The 10,975-nt window shown below is 35.6% G+C and overlaps 1 protein-coding gene across 1 annotated transcript; it reads right to left on the bottom strand.

Moving 5' to 3' along the window:
• Positions 1-3,370: 3,370 nt before the first annotated feature.
• On the bottom strand, positions 3,371-10,187 carry LOC115449191. Its single transcript, XM_030176923.1, has 4 exons — positions 10,101-10,187; positions 9,145-9,297; positions 8,193-8,330; positions 3,371-3,539 (listed from the first exon to the last, which is right to left on the bottom strand). Exons 1-4 carry the CDS (start codon positions 10,185-10,187, stop codon positions 3,381-3,383), a joined length of 537 nt encoding a protein of 178 aa, XP_030032783.1. The 3' UTR covers positions 3,371-3,380.
• Between the last annotated feature and the right edge of the window lie 788 nt (positions 10,188-10,975).

Below are 10,975 nucleotides of genomic sequence, written 5' to 3' on the forward strand. Positions count from 1 at the left end.
CATTTTATATTTTGATAGTTCTGTGATATTTTGTTACCAGCGCTTCGTTTCATTAGAAATTACAAATAAATGCGTAAAATGCAAATAATAACCAGTGATCAGTGATGTTTTCTTTTACGTAAGTATATTACTAATTTGTGATTTCACATTTTAGATTGTTAAATATTTGAAGTAGATCTGATTAGTTTTTTTTTAGATACAAAATATTTGTTAGAAGGAAATAAATATAATATTTTACTGTATTTAAAATAGTAGGTACGACGATACAAGCAAAAGTTAACGACTAACCCTTCTTACACAACATCACGCATTTATTCCCGAAGGACATGCAGAGGCGCAACCAGGGCACCCACTTTTCGCCAAGTGTGTTCCGTCCCATGATGTGATAGTGCGAGCCTATCGCTATATCGGGCACTAATTCCAGACTCCGGGCTGATACTGAGCAAAAAACCCAAATATCGCTTTTCCCGACCCGGGATTCGAACCCAGGACCTCAGAGCCAACTACGCCACCAAGGCAATCTTAACCCTTCTTGATTATTTAAATTGATACATAAGTAAGTATATCATGTAGGTACGCTTAAACTGTTGGTCTGTTTGGCGAACGTGATTCCTATTTCTTTGGGGAAATCACATTTACAGTTTTATTTTGAGAATAAATAGACATTAATTATAGATAGGTAATGTGGTTATAATTTACGTTTATTGCAGTGGCGAAGCGTCCATACAAGCCGATTCCCACCGGCTTCCCTTTTAGGTTTTGGGTGATACTAAACAATATATTTAATAGGCAAATTTAAATTTTCAACATATCAGACAATGGACAATAATTATAATAGCTTAATTTATTAACAATGACATCTATCGGCCAGTAGTATGTTTCGTAATCGATATCGATTACTTATTTTAAATAACGCTAGATGGCGCACCTTGTATTTAGTTATTTAGTTCTCCAGGAATTCCGTTACCAAAGTGAAATTGTGACGCCACAGGCGCAAACTTTCTATGAATTTCTATGCCAGTGTTTGTCGGAATCGTGCGGAAGATATGGGCAAAGGGAACCCGAGCATTTTCGGCTTCACGTTAACCAACTTTGTATAGTTATCACTTTTTACGTCCATCAAACGTTATAATTTATTATGCTACCAAGTTGCGGGGATTGTTAATTGTCATATTCATTTTATTTTTTGATAGTTCTGTGATATGTAGTTACCAGCGCTATGTTTATTTAGAAACTACTTACTAATAAACGTGTATTATAGTGGAATTAACTACTTGTGATCAGTTTAATATCTACCTTTACGTAATTATATTATTAGTCTACGATTTCACATATTAGTATTTAGATAGTTAAATATTTGATCTGTAGATCTGAAAGTTTTTGATTTCAGACACAAAATGTTTGTTAGAAGAAAATAAATATTATATTTTACTGAATTTAAAATAGCACCACGATACAAGCAAAAGTTAACGAATAACATTTCTTGATTATTTAAATTGATTATAATTATATAAGTTTATCATGTAGGTAGACTTAAGCTGTTGGTCTGTTTGGCGATCGTGATACCTATTTCTATAAGGGGAAATTACATTTACAGTTTTATTTTGAAAATAAACAGATACTTAAGTATAGGGAGGTAGTGTGGTTATAATTTAAATACTTACTTTTGTGCCTGTTATAACAAATTAGTAGGTAAGTACTTATATTTGTGATTAATTGAAGGAGAATTATTTACATTTATTGTTCGATTTTATGAATGTTTCAATTATTTACGCATAATAGGTAATTAAGCAGGTGTGTCAACATTTGTCGATTTCGAATCAAGACTAGTTCGTTGTCTTAGTTTTTGTTTTCCGATAAAGTGCCCCCGATATCTTAACTGACGCCAATTATTTACACCGGGTTACCTTTTGAAAAAATTCACCCTTTGCCAATGATTGCTAGACTGGTAAGCGATATGTCCATTGTCCACCCATAAACAAGTATCCAGAAAGGACAGGTTGGCATAATTTTGGCGAAAATGAAAAGACTTATACTCAACTGAAAATATAATTTAACTAGCTTTTGCCTACGGTTCCGCCTGTGTTATAAAATGCCTATAGCACTCAGGAGGCATGTAACTTAATATAAGTGAAAAAAAATAAAATAGGTTTAGTAGTTTCTGAGATTAGTACGTTTAAGCAAACAAACTCTTTAATTATAATTGTATATAAGTACAGAAGACTTAAAAAAGTGACCCAACGTATTACAAAAATATGAAAAAATAAATCAATAAAACTGTATTTGTAAATGTAGGCGTATGCATGCTGTACACCGTTTCATAGTTATTTATGGGTGTTCTACTATTATTATTATTATTATTATTTCTGTTTTATAATTGTTTAGTACTTGTTGAATCCTTTTGTTTGGATTTTCTTTCCACTTTAACGGTGATGTGCGTGCATTAGCTTATAAAACTAATCTGATATTGTATACAAAACATGGAAAAAAAAATCAATGGACAATTGATGGCAAAAAAGCCCGGAGTTTCTTTCTGCCCTTCTTCTTCGGGTAATCATCGCTTAGGTAGTTAGTGAAAGGCTGGTAGGTTAGGGCCTTTATTGTCCTCACCGGTGAGGATCGCGACGCGTTCTTCACTTTATATTTATTAAGATTATATACATATATTTATTCTTTTTTTTTATTCCTGCCAGTCCGAGCTGGTTTCTTTGTTTACTTTGTAGTCTCATCTCTTTTGTGTCCAATATAAAATGTCTGTAGTTATTTAAACTCCTGGGCTAGTAGATGCCCTTGCAGAGTCGCATAGCAGAATCACCTGTGCTTACTGAGTGAAAGCAAACCAGGTCTTCAGTAGAATAACAACTCAATATATTTCTAATATATTGCACGTCAGAACACAACCGTAATCAGATAGCACACGGCGATTAGTAACAACAGTATATTGTTAATAGTTCCAAATATAACAATTTAAATATTATGCTGCCAGTACCCATAATTTAATAAAGAGGCTTTGTGTTTGTATATACAACCTCAACATAAACCACTTTATTGGAGGAAGTTTATTACTTGACCCATTTACCATCGGAATGTTAGCCGGCTTACATGACAGCTACATGACATTATTATGTAAAGATAATAAGGTTATATGCCCGTCACATGACAAAATGGAATAATTATAATTAAATATTCTCATGTACTTATCATAAGTGCAACAATGTTCGCCTACTTAATGAATAAATAATTTTATTTATTTAAAGGGTTTTTTATTTATCATAAATATTCCTTTCATGTTATTAAATAGTTGGATAAACAATAATATATATTTAGGTTATGAGGAAAATAAAACATTGCAATTATTTCATAGTATGCCGGCTGAGTTTTTAATCCTTCTTCATGAACACAGGGTTATAAAATAGACAAGCAATATTCCCTTTCTTCGACATCACGGCCAACTTGAACACATACTCCCCGTAGAAAAAGGATGTGCCCAAATATTTGTACGTGCAGTCTGTGAAATCGATCCTCCAGTAGTAACTGCCCTGTAATATAAAATACTTATTATAGTGATAATATCAGGGGAAGTTTATGGGTTTGTTTAAGTTTCTGGAACTTCTGGGGCGAAATAAAAATCACTTATAAAAAACTATAACTTTATATATCTGAAATTAAATTAACACACACACATTTTTTTTCTTTCTTTCTTCTTTCTAATGCTGTGCTACAAGAGTAGCACAGCATACTTGTACAATTTGTACAAGAGTACAAATACGACACTGAGGCACTTAAATTTATTATATCCTATTTTAATTTTAGGAAAAATCTCTCACATAATTTTCCGTCCCCGACATAACATAACGGACTCGAAAAGCCCTTAAAATTATTTTGGGTGATTTTGGCGTCACGCAGACGTTGTTAGTTCATGTTGTCTAGCGAGCTATTTTCAGCCTATACCTTTGTCCACTGCTGGACATAGGCCTCCTCCAATATGCACCATTTTACCCTGTCTTCGGCCTGTCGCATCCAGTTCTTATCAGCGACCTTTCGCAAATCGTCACTCCATCTAGCTGGAGGGCGTTCTTCACTACGTTTGCCGAGCCGAGGACTCCACTCAAGAACTCGTTTACCCCATCGGGTATCGGTTCTTAGAAAAATGTGCCCTGGCTACTGCCACTTCAGTTTGCTAATCCTGTGTGTTACGTCGGTGACATTAGTTATCTGACGGATGAATTCGTTACGAAGTTTATCCTTCAGAGAAACTCTGAGCATAGCACGTTTCATACCTCGCTGAGCGATTTTGAACTGGTGGACCAGCATTACTGTGAGCGTCCACGTCTAAGCACTGTAGATCATGATAGGTAGGACGCACTGGTTGAAAACCTTCGTTTTCAGACATTCGTTATAACCCTTGAGAACAGACTAGAGAATAGACGTGGTTCAGAAATGAGATGAGTCTATAATTCTTAAGACGGGTTTTATCTCCCTTCTTAAAGAAAAGAACCACCAGATTCTTACTCCACGCCTTTCGAGTTCTCCCACAGTGTAGAACCGTGTTAAACAGCTTTTGTAGCTGCTGTATGACAGGAAGTCCTCGTGCCTGCAAGAGCTCTGAAGTAACTCCGCCCTCAACGGGGGCTTTCCGATTTTTAAGTTGTCTTAGAGCCAACACGATCACGATAGTTGATGTGGATATACTAAATTATGAAACTAGCAGAGTCTATGCGCATGAAGCCTGCCTGCCGAACCAATTGTAAGTTTCATAAAGGCGTAATTTCTCCATAACAAATAGTACGCACGCTGTCTAAATCATCCAAAATAATTATAAGAGCCGGAGATAACGCAAGGAAGCAATTAAAGCTATCATGTATAATATGTGTTTAATACAAGCAGTTATTTCAGTACATTAATTACCTTAATTACCTTCTGCCATTGGTGTAATTACTTGGATTTATAATTACGTTAATTTGTCCGTGGGCTTACTCATTGCTAATCATTAAGAGCCAATAAACATTTGTATTCAGAGATTAATCTTATTTGTGTCCTTTGAATTTAAAATTATTTGACGTCGAAAAACTGCTTAAACGCTGATTTATAACTTTTTTGTTTGTGACTAGTTCATTCTCGCGGCTTAGCTTATCCGACATACGATTTGTAAGAATTATTAAAAGTAACTTGGTCCTTTTTGGGGATTTAAGATTTTTTAGTACCAAATTTCGGTGACCCCACTGCACCTGATGGTAAGTAGTATCTAAATAGTGTCGACTGACGAGAGATGATTAACCTGCACCAGTCGACATAATTATACCTGTTTGAAACTGGATATACACAGGCTGATCTCAGAAAGCGACAAACGTGGGCCACTATGGTGGGTTTTACATCTTGTGCACATGGTCACGATCTGAGCGAATACAAATATCCTACCACCAAAGTGCAAACTTTGGAATAGACTCTCTGCATCGGTATTTTCCGATCTATGACTTGCCATTTAAACAAGGCTTAAAATAATTGTTTACCTCCTGGTAGGGAACGGGTTGGTTGTGCCTCCGGCATTGCTTAAGTCTATGGGTGGTGGAAGCTGCTTACCTACCAGTAGGTGAACTGTTAGCTCATTTGCCTACTACGGTAATACAAAATAATGAACAATATACCATAATTACTGGGCACTACAAATTCACTACATAGTATAAAACAAAGTCGCTTTCTCTGTCCCTATGTGTGCTTAAATCTTTAAAACTACGCAACTGATTTTGATGCGTTTTTTTTTTAATAGATAGAGTGATTCAAGACGAAGGTTTATATGTATAATAATAACATCCATTAAATAGTGTAGAAATACTGTTATTTTGTCATGTTATACCCGTGCGAAGCCAGAGCGGGCCGCTATGTTTTTATATACAACGTTCACAGTTTTTCTGTAGTGTATTTAGTATCAGCATTGCACCCGTGCGAAGCCGGGGCGGGTCGCTAGTATCTAATATTTTAGTATAATATGTGCATGAGTTATCTGGTTCTATAACTAGGGTGTGTTCTTTATATATCTAAATTTACTAGGTATTGTTACTTTATACATATACACACACGCCTTGTATATTCCGTCCCAAGATCCAAGATGTGATAGTGTGCAAACTTGTCGCCATATTAGATACGTATATATATTTATTTATACTTTAGAAACTAAACAGTCCTAGTGCTTGTTACGCAAACTAGTACGTCTAGTTATTTATTTAATCAAAATGTGTTTGTAAAATATATATTCATTTGCAATTTCAATTAAAACGATTCAATCCAATGCGTAGACATACAAACAAGCCGTCCTTATATATTAACATTTGCCGCTGCATGATTAATTAGCTTTGATTACATTTGGAGCCCACATAGCATAATATTTTGCTGAGAATCCAGTATTCATCATATATAACATTCAGAATATTGCTGGTCGGTTATATAAATACTAGCTTTTGATACTAGCTTTTGCTCTCAGCTCCGTCTACATGACATAGTTTTCTTACGCTATATCCTGCATGTATATATGTTCCCTGGGTAAAAAGTAACCTATGTTCTTCCCAGGGTCTCAAATAATCTCTATATCGAATTGGTTCAATGGTTCAGACGTGACAGCGTAACTGACAGGCAGACCGGGTTACTTTCGCATTTAAAAGTATGGATTTCCCTGCAATTGATTTTGAAATTTGAATTTTACTTGAAGACCTTTGAGTTTATTTCACCCTGCCCTTAACTGTTTGAAGGCGAAAGTGATCACTAATAATCAGGAAATTTGCTTGCCTATTCACATAAATTCTGCTACATACTTTCAACATATCCAGGAAATTAAAATGTAACTTCCCAATTTTATATTTATTTTTGTATTTCCTTAAAATTGACAGTTTTATAAGCCAGTATAGCACATTATGAGGGGTCCTAATTCTAATCTCTTAGTTGAACGCGAAAATTAAAATATGTCAATTAGGATCACACTACAGTACAACAGTGGCGAAAGATGAAAATTTCCGAAAGGAAAGTTGCCACAACATAAGTACTGATATGCATAAATGGTCTCCAAATCATTCTAATGATAATTAGATTCTACATAAAGGAGGCCGGAATCGGATTATATGGACCTTTCGCCACTGCAGTGCAACGTAGTACTTTATAATTATGAACTTTGTGATTATCATTACTAATTAGGTAGACTAGACGATTTGCGCATCTATCTCGTTGCAACAAGGTACCCCGGTGCTGTCCCGTAGACGCCGTAGAAGGCCACCGCGGGTATTAGTTGGTATGCCGGTGTTATACAGGGGTTAGGGACTCGGTCCAATGTATGTTCGGATAATGCTATACGCCAGATCGTTGACATTAGGCCGAAAGACTGGTGAAACCAAAATAACCGTTCCACTCACCCTCCAAGTAATGATAGCGATAACGCGTATTTCTACGTGAAAAAATATTCGAAGACTAGACACCAATATACGATAACAAAAAAAAAAACAAATATTTTTATTTTCCATTGGCGTTAAAGAAAGCCGTCTTGACTACAGCGTCAAAAATAACACCCATATTCAAATACTATGAGGGCGCACTATACACAGCTCACCTGAACGCAAAGAGTCTATAATTTCATAGTTTTTTTGGGTTGTTAAGATTTGTTTTAAATGAACTTAATTTGAGTTGTATTATGATACTAGACAATTACAGCGCCTTTATGTCTATACACGAAAAATAGCGGCTGAAGACAGTGTTTTTCCGGTACCACTGAGAAACAGACTATCACAGCATTGGTCCGTACTTTTGCGGATGGTAGGATGTATTTTATATCCACCCAAATAACGACCACTGTACACAAGGTCTTAAAACCCGCCATAGTAGCCCACACATAAGAGTGTCGTGTCCCGGGATCAGCCTATGTATATCCGGTTCCAACAGGCCGGCATAATTGGGCCGACTGCCGAGGGGTAATCATATCTCGTCAGTCGACATTCTATCGGACTCCACTTCACTTACCATCAGTGGGGTGGGGTCATTTTGCCGTGCATTTAAAAAAATATATGCTATGTAACCATAATGCATTCTGTGTTCACGTATTTAGAATGTCCTTTTCACTTATGATTATTATTTATCAAATTTGTATAAGCTTCCCAAAAAGGAGCATTCAATTAGGGAACCATAAAAAAAAAAACTTTCTCATACAGATGTACCTTTAAAATACAGTCGTTGATTCCGAACATTGACTTTAATATTTCCGCCATAACGATATGCTGACAGGGCTTATCCATTCTGTGGTTCCACAAAAGAGTCTTACTGTCCGCTTTAATGCTGTAAACTTTTATTCTGACCTGAAAATATAATATAATCACCATCAAAAACCATAAAATCGAAATGCAGCTGATAATGTTAATGTTCCACTCAAATAGTTTTTAGATTCTGTTCGCTCAGGGTTTTACTGGTTGCAAAATAATCATTTGTTGGTAATGGAACATGATTTTAGCGCTTTTTATTTCGATTTGGTTTTTCCTGCGTACAATAAATATAAATAATTTGTATGGAAACATTATAATAATAGGGTTAATTACTTTTATAAAAAAAAATCGTTAAAGTTGCTAATTTGTGGTCGAGGCGCCAATCGCGTGAACGGCTTAATAAGTCTAACTTTACCATTTCCCGTAATATAAAGCAACTTCTATATTATTGTATACAGCGGCGATAGCCTATTTAGGTGTGGAACGGACTGCGAAGATGAATGTCTGCAGGTTCAAATCCCAAGGCCACACGCCTCTGACTTTTCTAAAATCATGTGTGTATTCTTTGTGAATTATCGTTCGCTTTAACGGTGAAGGAAAACATCGTAAAGTAACCTGCACATCTGAGAAGTTATCTATAGGAATTTCGAAGGTGTGTGAATCAATCCGCACTAGTCCAGCGTGGTGGACTAGTGCCTATTCCGTCTCAGTAGGAGAGGAGGCCCGTGCCCAGCAGTGGGACATTATATAATACAGGGCTGATATTATTATATATTATATATATTATTGTATTGCAAAATTTAGTCTATCTATGCTCCAAATTCTATCCACGGCCAGCAATAAAATTTTAACAATCATCTAAAATTATAAAAATAAAAATAATTTTAAAACACTTTAAACGTAAACCAACCTGTTCGAGAGCAACAGATGTATTAAAGGTGAAATTCATAATGCCTATATAAGAGTTTTTTTCTACGAGGAGACACGTGGAATAACTTGACGAATTAACCGGTTTTGGACCCTTACATGTACCGTAGTCTTTCCATTTCGCTACATAAGGACCCTGAAATTTAAACATTATGTATAGTTTGCTGCTTATCGTTCTTTCTACATTTTTAAATTAAATGATAGATACTTTGCTGGTCGTAGGATGTTTGTATCCACCCGAATAGCAACCATCATTCACAGGATGTAAATCTCTCCATAGTGATCATGTAAGTGTGTCGCGTTCTGGGATTAGCCTGTGTATATACTATTTCGAACAGACCGGCATAATTGTGACAATTGAGGAGGGGTAATCATCTTTCGTCACTCGAAATTATCTGAGGACCTACTTCGAAAAACGAATCCGTAATTACGGATGACGGAACGCACGTTTTGTTACTACTAAGTGTTTTGGATCCGATGAAGGATTCGACGACGGATCCGATCCGTTCATCTCCATATTTCAGACATGGAATTCGTAAGAACTTATAGGGTTTCGCCATCCCTTTTTAAAACCATCTGCGAGGTTGAGATTCACTGCTTTCTCCTAAAAAATACATATGGGGAATTTATCCTACAACTAACATAAGCTACAGAACGGTGACGGACGAAGTAATTTGGTAGTAAAGTTAAATCCGAAGTTCATTTCGGACCAACGTTTCGACCAACTTCGTAAAATAGTTCGTTTTTCGAAGTAGACCCTCTGGGACTCCACTCAACGAGAGGTGCTGTGAGTTCACTTTGCAAAACCTATATAAAGCAAAAACCTAACTACTATTAATATGTTTTACAAAGTTGATTATTGATTTGCCTCCTCATTCTCTTCTCAAAACATTAAGCTTCGCTCAGCCTCCGTCTCAAACAGAATTAAAATCTACTTACATAATTGTCAGTTTTCTTAGCAAAAATCTCTCGCACCGAAAATGTACAGCAACTAATAAATAAAATACTAAGGTAAAACGACGCCATGTTGTCCATAGAACGGATGCAGTGAATCAATGGTAACCATCGTATAAATGTCCAATTAATTCCATTACATTCGGTAATTCACTCAGATGTTATCTTCATATTTATGTAATCTTTTGCTCGCGGCTTCGCCCGCGTAAAGGCGTTTTCCGGGATAAAAGTCCCGTTATGTATTTTCCCAGGATAAAAAGCCTATAACCTTCCCAGTGTCTTAAATTATCACCATACCAAATTTAATAAAAATCCGTTCATTAGAATTTGAATAAATCGTTAACATACAGATAGACAGAAAAGGAGACTTTGTTTTATACTAATATCTATAGATTTTGATTTATAATTCTATTCGTTATTTTAATCTATACATTAAAATAATGGATATGCCATGCTGTGGTTTATACTGAAGTACAAGCGTACTTTTAGTTTTGTTATAGTTAATATATTTAACTAGGTTTTGCTTGCTTCACCACGTAGCACCATTTGCAAGACGCCATCATGATCTATAACAAAAATAGATTAGAAAATTGTATTAGTTCCAATGGCAGCAAGTTGCTGTTTTGAGCAGTAGCTTTTATGCTAATTCGGGACATGGTTTATCCATACGCCAAATTTTATCCAAATCCGTTTCGTAGTTTCTACTTTTACTTGTAACAAACATCGCAACATACATAAATTCAAACATTATTACAAACTTAAGCATTTACTATAGTTACAGTTACTACTTAGATAAGAGTTCTTTTTTGTTCTATACTATTTTCTTCCTAAGATCCATGCCCAGTAATAAGACATACAGT

This window comes from Manduca sexta, chromosome 11 (assembly GCF_014839805.1).
Source record: "Manduca sexta isolate Smith_Timp_Sample1 chromosome 11, JHU_Msex_v1.0, whole genome shotgun sequence".
Lineage (NCBI taxonomy): Eukaryota > Metazoa > Arthropoda > Insecta > Lepidoptera > Sphingidae > Manduca > Manduca sexta.